Source organism: Dendroctonus ponderosae, unplaced genomic scaffold (assembly GCF_020466585.1).
Source record: "Dendroctonus ponderosae isolate FM_Combo_2020 unplaced genomic scaffold, Dpon_F_20191213v2 Dpon_F_20191213_9, whole genome shotgun sequence".
In the NCBI taxonomy this organism is placed as follows: domain Eukaryota; kingdom Metazoa; phylum Arthropoda; class Insecta; order Coleoptera; family Curculionidae; genus Dendroctonus; species Dendroctonus ponderosae.
The window spans coordinates 2,416,768-2,429,240 of NW_026019116.1; the positions used below are offsets into that span (position 1 = coordinate 2,416,768).

At 34.1% G+C, this 12,473-nt stretch overlaps 1 protein-coding gene across 1 annotated transcript in view; it reads right to left on the reverse strand.

Annotated features, from left to right (window-relative positions):
* Positions 1-8,112, reverse strand: part of LOC109539933 (forkhead box protein F2) — a 32,841-nt gene extending 24,729 nt beyond the window's left edge. The window contains exon 1 of the mRNA XM_019908017.2: positions 6,881-8,112. Within this exon, the coding sequence (XP_019763576.1) occupies positions 6,881-7,832 (952 nt within the window). The 5' untranslated portion in view covers positions 7,833-8,112. The remainder of the gene's footprint in view (positions 1-6,880) is intronic.
* Positions 8,113-12,473: the final 4,361 nt, after the last annotated feature.

The window sequence follows — 12,473 nt, forward strand, 5'->3', positions numbered from 1 at the left end:
GGTTTAAATAATTTATAGTTTGTGTTAAACTAAAAAATGGCTTCAGAAATATTCCTTAACGCGTCAACAAACAGTTTACCGTGTGTACATATTTTTATGGTTACCGAATTTAAAAAAACGGCGAACTTTTTAATTCAGCCGAATTTAAGGGTGTCAAAACAGCAGGGTAAGTAAAAATCCGTAAATTAATTATTAGTTACTCTCTCCTTAATATACTAATCTGTCTGTATTGGTTTAAATTAGGGAAATAATATATAGAATTTCACTTATTTAACTTAATCTAACGTATACACATAGCTGCTTTAAAAGTAAAATTAACTCTTAAATTTGTTTTTTGGGCATCACGACAACAATATCGGATATGTGGAATTGAAACACGAGAATTTCAAGCGCGATTTCAATGAAAATGATCCTTTTGAGGATCGATTCTCATTGAAAAATCAAATTATTTAAAAAATCCACTTACAGAAATTGGACAATTCAGAAGCCTGTCTAGCTGTTTGTTTCTCTTTAGTCTTGTATTTACTTTTTGTAAATTAAGGTAAAAAATATTGCAAACAGCTCTTCTGATTTTTTTGCTTCAATTCACAGCAGGAATGGAAAAAATCGTTTGAAGTCAACATTCCACTCTTTGATCATTTAATCTGCGGCCACTCTAAAGGTCATTTGAACTATAAATCAGACCAGAAATTGGAACATTCCTCGATCAATAAATAGTCAAAAAATATACGCTTTTTTGGCAAACTTTCAAAAAGTATGTTGTTTTGTTGTCGACCCGGTAGATACTGTCTTCGAAGTGGTTCAAAAACACCAATCGACAGAGAAAGAATTGGACTAAATAACGCTTCAAACCGAAGCAAAATCGGCTCCAAAGTCAGGGTAAATTTGGTCATGGAAGTTGAATTGACTTATTAATTTAAGTATTACGCAATTAAGTAGAAGATACGCACATTGTTTCAACCAGGACGCCACCATTTTGCCCATATCTACGGTACAAATTGAGCCAAAACCGTGATTACTCGGTACCGAATTAAATATCCGATTCTGAAGTCAAATTGTATAAGAAACAGATAATAGATAATGAAATAACAGTGATATCCATGTAAATTAACTCCGGCCGCAAATGAGATAAACTGAGTTTAGCACCAAGTCAAAACAAACGATTAAAACTTGATTTGAATTAAATCAGCAAGTTGAAACGAACTGAAATGGAGAAAAAATTAAATTAATAATCGAAATTTGACATTGGGAATATCAAAATTTGTTAAGATGCATAAAATGCAAGTCAGGAAGTTGATATAAAATATGTTCATCCCGTGACCCAAATGTAACGCATAACTTACATGTTCACTAACTTTTGACTGCGAATATTTTCTTAATCGGGAATCCGATATAAACAAAGTTTTTTATCGAATCATCGCTCTATTTTTGGTGAAAATGTCAGTTGCAAGATAACCAAAAAACTGTATAAACGTATCGTACAGGGTGTTTAAATAGTGTCTTGTTTTCTTGGTGAAAGTTCAAATCCGTGCGGGCACTATCGGGTGGCTCAGACATAAAAATATTCGCGGTTGCAATATTACCAATAGAAATATTTAAATTTGGACCATAAAAACATTACAGCATTTAAACACCCTGTATAATACGTCTATTTCATTTTTTTGCATATTTTATGACTCAAATTTTTCCAAAAATGTAGCTATGATTCAGGAGAAATATTATTCAAATCGGACCACCGACTGAGAAAATATTCACAGACAAAAGTTTGTGGCGCAATGTGTATATTTCATGTTATACTTGCAGAAAACTAATATTTTAAAGAACATTTTTTATTAACGATTTTCAACTCAATAAGAAACTTAAATTTGTTTTTGCGCCAATACAATAAGTAAAATTAGAGAGTTTTAAAACTGACTGGATATCGCTACTATTTTCCGGGTTCCGTTCACATTGAAAAATCAAATTATTTAAAAAATCCCCTCAGAGAAATTTAGCCATTTAGAATCGTTTACATCTGTTTGTTTTTTCTTTTCTTTTGTTGCTGCTGATTTATTTTTACTTCAATTCATAGCAGGAATGGGCAAAAAGTCAACATTCCATCCTTTCACCGCTTAATCTGCTGCCACTCTAAAGGTCATTTGAACTATAAATCAGACTAGGAATTCGAACATTCCTCGATCAAAGTAACATAATTTCGTTCGGAAACTACAATTTGAATAGTACAGCCCGTATTTTTTAAAACTTTGCAATTTATATTCAGACTTCTCAGAAACCTTTTAGACATCTTGGACTATTGCCTGCAAAATCTCTAAACCTCAAACTAAGCTTAATTAAATAGCAAAAATTTCCCCGTGCCTGCAAAACCATTTTAAAAAACCGTCTTGACCAAGCATAAAATGTAACAATTTGTTAAAAAAACACATTTAACGAAAATCAATTTTATCCCAGCATGAACGACAGGGTTTTATATCAGGTCAAAAATGTGATAAAAGCCAGTTCGATGTTTGTTTGTGTTGTTTTATGGCATTTGGAGGCTGGAGATTTGAGTAGTCGATGACGCCAGTGCAGCCTTTTTATATATGGCGCGACATATGGCTTAAAGAAGGGTAGAAAAATCACACAATCTGGAGAACAATGATGAGCGGAAGTTAGGCATAAAAATGCAAATCAGTGCTTTTATCTCCTAAGTTTAACTTTTCTGTATCTCAGGACAAACTGAAAAATACTTAAAAAAAAAATTGTCAAAAGTTTACCATTTGCATGAGGTAACTGAGACGGTATTTATTTTCAATAAACTGAATTATTCGATCTATTTTAAACTAGAAGCTCAGCTAAATGGATTTGAGCTTTTTTATTTCCCTGGATAATACTCGTATAAATCAACGAAAATATTTCACATTCTGGAATACTACTCTACTACGATTAACGAGCAGATTTTCAAACATTTCGATTCCAACTAATAGGAAAATTAAATTGGGTCTTTGGTAGGAAAATTCGGAGCAAACATTTTGGTTGTTTTCAAAAGCATAAACAAATAATTCACTTTAAGAAAAATGCATTATAAAAATTAAATTAGTAAGCACAAAATAAAACTATGTACAGAAATTGAATATATTAAGAGCATTTGGAAATAAAAAATTTACGATCATTTAAATGTTATAGAAATGAAATTGATTCCTCTGAAATATGCCGGAAACCATCAACAAAACAGGTCTGTCTATTTTTTAACTACCTACTTCTAGTCAGTTTATTTTTATCCGTTTTCTGAAGACCTTGAAGGGGCGAAGCTCGACTATTCATAGGCGTTTGTATACCCGATTCTCAATGTTTTTATTGTAAAAACAGTTCTAGATCTTGATTGGGGTTTTGTCCGATAAAATCAATTTGGGGTGGTATTGAAGGGCAAAGCCCTACTCTGTTTTGAAGACGTCAGAGGTTTTSGATGTTCTCATCTKAATGYTCCAAAATCGACATTATTCTACTATRAACGTCCAAATTTTGGTGAAAAAGGAAGAGTTTTAAGAAAAGTATTTCGTTTTAATAAATTAAATTTTAGYAYGATYMAAAAAAATAATTAAGACRTTAAGACTATCAAAGGAACWATACGGGAAAAAATGGAAATAATTCTCCAGTGTTTYGGAAAATATTCAAGCTAAATCCTGACCMAATTTGGATCGTAAGCAGGAACACCAAAAGTCCCAAGCCAAAATATCATACACATCGATAAAATTAGCGCGCAAATTTTTAGACTAAACCCTGAACATATTTTAAGCGAAATCGGGAAAAATTTGCAAATGAACCAATGAAAGACAAAATTCAACAAAATGTCAATCTATATTCAAATAAATCTGTTAAAACAGGATTGAAACTTGGATCCTAAAGTAGGGAAGTAAAAAACTTGATACTTACTTAAAGCCAAAGAAATACTTTCGGACCCCGTTTACCAAACTTAAAATAAGTTAAAGAAAAGTGAGAATCACACCCAAAAAGAGGATGATACAAACACCAGCAAATTTCATTGAAAGTTCGATGAAAGGATTGACGCTGTTGAACATTGCTCAAAAGGCGAATTTAAGTAATATACATCAGAGTTTAATTTTTTTATCAATATGTGAAGTTTTTCAACCACGCTATTGTGGTGCAAAAACGCTGATTTGTGTATTTATTGACTATTAACAATTTATAAATTTTGGCTATTATTAATGGCAAAGTTAAAAATATGTGTAAACTAAAGCAAGTGGATTTCCGCAATTTAGGAAGTTTGCTTCTGCAACTTTCAATCAAATCTGAGAATGTGCTTATTTTTTATAATTTCGAAAGTTAGAGCATTGAAAGTGACAATTTGGAAAATAGGCAAACTTCAGACATTGATGCAACTTTACCACAAAAAAACATTCATAACACGACATTCAACAACGAAAAGAAAAACAAACAATATTTCTATAAATTTGTTAGATAATTAACATTTTATCAAACTTTAATCAAAAGTAACACAAATAAAAAAGAACTCTTAAGGTTTTATAACATTCAGACTCTAAGTACTACAAAAGTGACCATTTGAGCAACGTATAAAACTTTCAACAGGGCAATTCCAACGCAAAAAACGAAAAAACGAAATAAGCAAAATCAAAGCTAAATTTTGAACAATTTTAAACCCAAACCAACGGAAAACATTCCTGCCGTTCCTTTATATTTGGTTCTAAAAACGACCTTCCAAATAGCAAGAGCAAAATTGACTTCTGGACCTTTATTATTATGTATTTTCTCTGCAAGTCTAATAACGGTGATTTGCATTGTTTGAAAATTAAACGAGACGTTTAAAAAAATGCAAATAAGGCTAAATCGTAGTACGTAAAAAATGTTTTGTTGATACTTTCTCCCTTATTAAACTTTAACGGGCGCTCAAGTCTATTGTATAGACTTGAGCAGAAATTGAAAACTTTTGCAACATACAAAAATTTCGGGTAAATCATGAAGCTAAAATAAGAGCTAAATAAAGAAGAAAAGAGTTCATTTTGAAACTAAATAAAATGTTTTTTTTGTGAAATTTTGCCAGGCTCTTACAGTGCATAAGCCTTATAATGCATTTAAGTAACAAAAACTTTTTATTTTCAATGCAAATTTTCACTATTTTTTTGGAACGAAATTAACAAAACAAACAAAAATCTCATAATTCAGATGAAACGTTTTTCTACATTTATTACGTGCTTAAATGATTACAAGCCCTCAACTAGTGTGTTGATGTTGATTAAAATGTGAAACTAGAAAAATCACTACATTTTTAGAAACCTTGATTGTTACGCACGACATACTTAGAAAATGGAATTCCATTAAATACTAATTAAGTCTGTAAAACTTCCAATATTGAAGTTTTAACAATCTCTTATTTTGGATAAATTCTGCAAAATGCTCGAGTTATTTTCAATTTTAGATCAGCAGAGAATATAATATGAGATTTTCTGATAAGACTAATGACAACGTTTGCCGTTTTTCGAGAAATGTAGAGGGTATTCTAGAGTATTATTGTTTGTTCGAAAATCGAAATCGCAACATTAATAATAAAAAGTTAGCCAAAAAAGAGCATAAAACGTGTGCCAAAATTAATTATAAAATCTTGTGAAAAAAAAAGTTTTTATTTGCAGAAGCGACCTTCCTACATTAGATGCAAAACATTTCCGAATCTTTTCATTCCGGGTGTTTTCCATTATCTGGGTTATTATTGATTTTTTAAACCATCGCTGATTTTGAGCAGCTTTAGAATACCAACTAAATAAAAAAAACAGATGTTTTGATAAATTTGGCTTGTGCCCAATTGTTGAAGAGTTTCGAACTGTAAATAGGCACAAAAAAACTTCACCACAAGACAACTGCGACATTCTTTCCATTAAGCAATCTGCAAAAATTGGATGCTAAAAGTGACCTGATGGAAGCTTAAATCCTCCAAAGTTTCAAAACTGTTTTTCAAACTGAACTCACAACGTTGGATAAACTTGCAACTTCTACCATTGAGGATACCTGGTTTAAAATAAAATTTCATAGTTCTCAACTAAGAGAGTCTGCTGATTTTTAAGTTCAAAAAGTTGGAACATTAAAACCTGAGAGTTTGGAAAACGTCAAATAATAACATGTGCAATAAAAAATTGTCACAATAAATAAAAAAACAGACAATTTGTTAAAGTTCTTACACATGTTCACACAGGAAAAAAATGTTTATAGCTACCTACATGTAAGATTTTGCACCAAATAACATTTATGAAGAAAAACAAACAGTACTTAAATGTTTTGAACAGAACAGCAGAACGCTCCAAAGCAAAGACGTAAAAAAAGGAGAAAGAATTGAATATAACTTTTAAAAAATGGTTCCAGTGTCGAAATTAAGGGCTTGTTATTATTTAAGACAGAGTGCTGTTTATTTTTTTGTTCTTTTCTTAAGGGGTTAATTCAAGAGTTGCTAAGTGTGTACCTAGTTTTTAAGTTTGTATGTTTGAATAAAAAAGCTAAATCAAAGCAAAATAATTTTTTTGGGGTTAATGCAAAGATGAACCTAACTTAGTACCTAATATGTAGCAAGCATTAAACAAAATATAAAAAATATGTACATTTACTTCGTTACTTTTATTTCATTAGCATTAGCAACTTGTTTTAAGTATGTACCTATTTTCCAAAAGTCCATTTTGTTTCTTAAATCTTAACTCACTACAATGTGAAGTAGCTTCAGCGATTATTACAATCAAAAATCTGTGGGCCGAAAAAAGATAATGAACTACTTTTTAAGTGATGATAATTTTGGAGGAAAAATGTATTTCTCCTCTCCTATTATAGCATGGTACCTATACAGACAAATGTGGTAATTTTTTAAATAAATCAACTGAAAACTTACGGTTCTCCGTAGAGGTGGAAATAACGCCATACTGGTAGTAGTTATCCACAGTAGGAGGTGGAGTCTCCTGATTCTCCGGCATGGGACTCAGAGGCGCCTTCAGATAGCTACTGGAAATAGCACTGTCGCCGTATGGGGTCAGAATGCTATGGTTCGAACCCCAGTCCCGGTCGCACTGTTGCTGATAAACCGCTGGATAGTCATAATTGCCGTAATGACCCCCGGAAACCGAAGACACTTGAGGCGACGGCGTGTTGTAGGAGCAGGTGGAGTAATCCTGCGACTGCACTAGCGCTTGATGATCGTAGCCAGTGGCCTGATTTACCATTGAGGTCATATTGTTGGCGAAGAAGCTGCCTGGATGGGGATACTGCGGTTTCATTGCTTGACATTTTCGCCGGAAACCTCTTGGTCGTCTGCGGAAAGAGCCTTCTTCGAACATAAACTCACTGGCTGGGTCTATGGTCCAATAGTGACCCTTTCCCGGCCGGCCAAGACCTTTGGGCAACTTGATGAAGCATTCGTTCAGCGATAGATTGTGGCGCACCGAGTTCTTCCAGCCTTGGTAGCTGCCTCTGAAGAACGGGAACCGTTGTTGGAGAAATGAGTAGATCTCGCTGAGAGTGAGACGTTTGGTGGGCGAATGCTGAATGGCCATTACGATCAACGCAATGTAGGAGTACGGGGGCTTTTCCTGTCTGCGGATGCCACTTTTCTTGTCCGATGAACTGGGCTTCTGGTCGTGGTCCCCAGATGCGGAACTTTCGGGCGACACATTGTTGCTGATGGCGCTGTGGCTCTGTTGCTGGCTCGAACTGGCCGCTGACTCGTTCAGCGATATCACACTAGGATGGTGGAGCTGTAGCTGACTTAGATGTTGCTGGATACTGAGACCGACTGCGGATGACTGGCTGACGCCGCCAACTTCGACCAACTGCTGTTCTTTCATCATTCTTCAAAACATTTACATCGGAATCATATAAACTATAAACAATCTGATCTTTATTTGATACACATACACTGGGAACAGTATGTATATACACAATATTGTATATTTACGGGGCTTATATACAAACACTGGTCGGGAAATCGTACACAATTTACACAAAACTTTGTATACAAATGTCTCGCGTACGCTCTTGTAAACCGGAATGATATTAAAATTCGCTAGGTACTAAGCCTGGAGCGCGGTCGGGATCTCGATGACTAAGTGTGAGTGAGATGGCAATCATTTTCGTTTGCTGGCAATCAGGTTTTTCAGGCGGGCCTTCACGGGATTCCTGTACATCCCCACTATATCTTCACGTCGATTTCAGCGAATCGCTTTCGAGTGACGCTTATTCCTGGTCAAACTAGTCGAAACTTGGAATTGCAAAAAATCTTGTATACTATTTTCGCTATTTTAATGCAAACCTGATTTTATCAGACGGTCCACAATGGGCTTTGTTTGATTTATTTCGGCCACTTTGAATGTTCAAAATTGCCCGTTTTTATCAGTTGTTTCCGAAAATCTAGCAGATACCATCAAACCTTGATGGGTATTTTGAGCTCGATTTTTGAGAACAGCAATGACGTATATACATTTTTTTTGTTAATTAGCTTGTGACATGCCGCAAAGCAAGATTTGCATGGTCTTGCAGCAAGAGTGTTATAAGACTTGCGTTTAAATAAGACATAATATTTAACAAAATTGTATGGAAGTGTGTTGAGCATGTTGGAAACAGTGTCACTTCCTTTTGAAGCTCTTATAAAAGGTGTTCCAGCTCCAATAAGAACGACGAATTTAAATTTTAAATAAAACATATATATTTGTGGCATGTTTGAAAAATTTATTGATAAATGAAGTATACATCATGAGGTCATGAATCGAATAAGACATCAGGCAAATGACGACAAAAGACGTGCTCTTTTCATGACATTTTCAGGGACTGTTGCGCATATATTTTGCGGTATTTCAGAGATACATCGTTGAATTTCACCTTTTAAGGCTTCAATCGTTGTTGGTTTGTTCACAAAAACTTGAGACTTTAAAAAACCCCAAAGAAAAAAGTCCAAAAGCGTTAGATCGCATGATCTGGGCGGCCAATGCCGATCTCCAAAACGAGAAATAACACGACCAGGAAATGGCTCGTGCAGCAATTCAACAGTTTCTCTGGCTGTATGGCATGTTGCACTGTCTTGTTGAAACCGCATGTTGTTGAGATCCATCACTGCAATTCTGGCACAAAAAATTAGTTAAGATTTCACTGCATTTTCAATAGAAAATTGTCCGGTGATCCTCCAGCCCACAATGCACACCAAACAGTGACTCTTTTTGGATGCATCTGTTCTGCACGATCACTCGTGGATTTTCGGAACCCCAAATGCGACAATTTGGTCGATTAACGAAGCCATCAAGATGAAAATGGGTCTCGTCACTAAAGATTATTTTCGTTGAAAAATCACCGTCCAATTGTCGTTGTTGCAAAATTCAATCAATAAAGGTTCTTCGTTGCTCATGGTCTTCTCGCTTTAGCTCTTGAGCCAATTCAACTTTGTACGCATGAAGCTTCAAATCTTTTGTTAAAATTCGATGCATAGTGGTTGTGGAAATACCAATTTCCTGAGCTCTATGTCGAATTGATGTGGTTGGGCTTTCCTCAACATTTGCACGTACTTCTGCGATATTTTCAGTCAAGCGACCAGGACGAACGCGTGTTTCGGTTATCACTTCATTTACAGATCCAGTTTGCTAATATTTCTCCATTAATTTCCTCACAGTAGCTTCAGTTGGAGCATTCCGATGGCCCTTAATTGTCCGCATTTTGCGAACTGTGGCTGCAAAACCTCCACCACTTTGATAATAATTTTTAACACTTCGTTGTTGTGTATTCTGCCTTGTAGATCTTCCTTTTTACAGTCTCAATCGCACAATACTTTAACTTCGCAAGCAACTTGTTTTTCCAGCATTTTTAATGGTTTCTGAGGACACTGTTCGGCCACCCAGCTTTGGAAAGACAAGCCAATCGCGTTTTTAAGTAAGTAACAGGCTTTTTAACTAAACTGAAAATCGTAACAGAGTAACATCAATGCTTGACCAATACCAAGCAGTAGAGCAAGCTGGCTTTAGAAAAGGTTACAGTAGGTACCTTGGATTACCTCCAAACACTCAAAAAGTTACTCATTGAAAAATCAAATAAACCTAACATTCAACTTCACCTAGCGTTTGTAGACTACAGAAAGGCCTTCGACTCTGTAGAAACATGGGCCTTCCTCTCATTAATGAATGATGCCAGAATATACTCCAGGTATTCGCAGCAAAATGCCACCTTCTGCGTCCAAATAGAGCAGAATACTAAGACGAAAAAAATCCCGGTAAGTCGAAGTGCCCGCCAAGGAGACATAATCTCCCCAAAATTGTTTACACTGACCCTAGATAAGAAATTTGACAAAATACGTATTAATAAGTTGTTATTAAAACGGAAACAACACGAAAACAGATTTTGCCAATGGAGCAATAGAATAATATTAGCAAAAAAATATAACATTTAAGGAAGAAAATCTGAAATTCTTTCTTGCGATTTCAGTAGTTATCTCACATTGCTTGTTCTGGCATCATTCTTAGTGTGAACAATGTTGCTAATTTTTGCTATTTTTCTTATCCCCAACACATTTCCATCAGATTCTTTATCTGCAACACTGTCCTCAGTCTTACTGTAAAAAGTTTTTACCTTCAACGGTCCATTGGGTCTGTTCCGCTTCCGTATGTTTATTATCAGGCGACATTTTCTGCACCACATTATTGATTAATCTAGAGTAGAAAGTCTTTTAATATAGAAGCAGGAACATTTTCATTTAAATCTTTATCAGATTCCGAAATATTATCAGTTTTAACGTCTCAGATGAGCTTTTGTACCTAGAAGTGAAAACAGGAAACCTGCATTTTTTACTTTAATATGTACTTTTAAGAGCGTTTGAAATAAAACTTAGCCAATTCTAGATAGAGACTAAGAGAAAGTAGGTTTATCTGTTAAACAATTTTTAATATGCGTTTCGGTCTAAAATCTAACTTCAACGAAAACTAAGTTTTCATGGAATGCATGATTTTATTGTAGATTTTTTAAATACTCGTAAAAATTATTTGTGCTAGCGGAAATAAGTACCTACAATAACTCAGAATGACTCAGAGGTATGGTGATTCAAATATACCACGCAAAGGTAGAAATAAATGTTAACTTCTTTTATGTAGTTATTTAACAAATAAGAAACCAACATATTTCTATAATATTAACTTATGAGGAAAAAAATTAATATAAATTAATAAATAATTTTTGTTTGAGTTTGCTATATTTTGAGAATAGTTCTTAAGAGAATCATATTACTTAAATGAATGTACTTCAGCATCACACAAACGTTTATTCAGATGAAAGACATAAAACTAAATTAAGGAAATAAACAGCTGAAAAACGCTAAAAATTATTAGAAGAACATCTTAATTTTTGGAATGGTACGAACCTTAAGACTAGTCAAAATTCTCTAGATGTTGAAATTAATCAATTATATTATTATCTAGTTCTTTAACTATCGTAAATAGTCATTAGCGTTAAGTACAATTTTTCAATTGTACTTAACGATACAATTCAATTCACATAAGTTTATGAGATTTATTGGTAGGTAATTTTTGGTAATCGTTTTTTATGGTTTTTCCTTTCAAATGTATAATGGTATATTTTATTTTGAGTCCTTTGGTTTTTATAGTTTCTTGAGAATGATATACACTTATATCATTCTCTACACAAGAAACTGTCTGTTATTTTAAGAAAAATAGGCCAGATCAAAAAATATACCTAAAACATAAGCGAACATCATAAATAAATTGTTACAAACTAATGATACAATCTAAAAATGATTTCCTTGTGTTTTGGACGCTACCAATTCTATGCCCTTCTGTATTCTGAATACATCTACATCATATATGTATATGATTGTTGAACACTTGCAAACTTAAAAAAACTGCCGATAAAGTTTTGGATTCAAAACGAAGAACGACAGCCAATCAGATTCAAATTTTGTATATGTAAATAAGCATTTTGCAGCATTTTGAGGGAAAACTAGAAAAAAAAGAGAGTGGTTTAATGTTCTATCTCTGAAATGCAACTTGAGCTCTGCATCTCAGTCGGTTCTCTAAATACGAAGGAAAGACTAAGACCAGTTCTTAAGACCCGCATTTATTTGGAATATTCCCATTTTGCGTGAAAATCAGAAATTATTCTCGGATGTTGTTTGGTATTAGAAAGAGGGCAATTTAATGCTCTAATACCCTGTGCCAACGAGAGCTCTGCAGCTCAATCGGATCTTTAAATATGAGGCAAAAACCAAGGGCGTTTCTTAAGATCCGCAATTATTTGAAATTTTCGCACTTTGCGTGAAAACAAAAAAGATTTCTTGGATAACATTTGACGTAAAAAAGAGCCCGATTTAATGTTCTAGTATTCACTGACCACTAGAACCTTGCAGCTCAATCGGTTCTCTAAATATGATGCAAAGACCAAGAGCGGTTTTTAAGATTCACATTTATTTAGAATTTTCACATTTTCCAGGAAAACTCGAAACA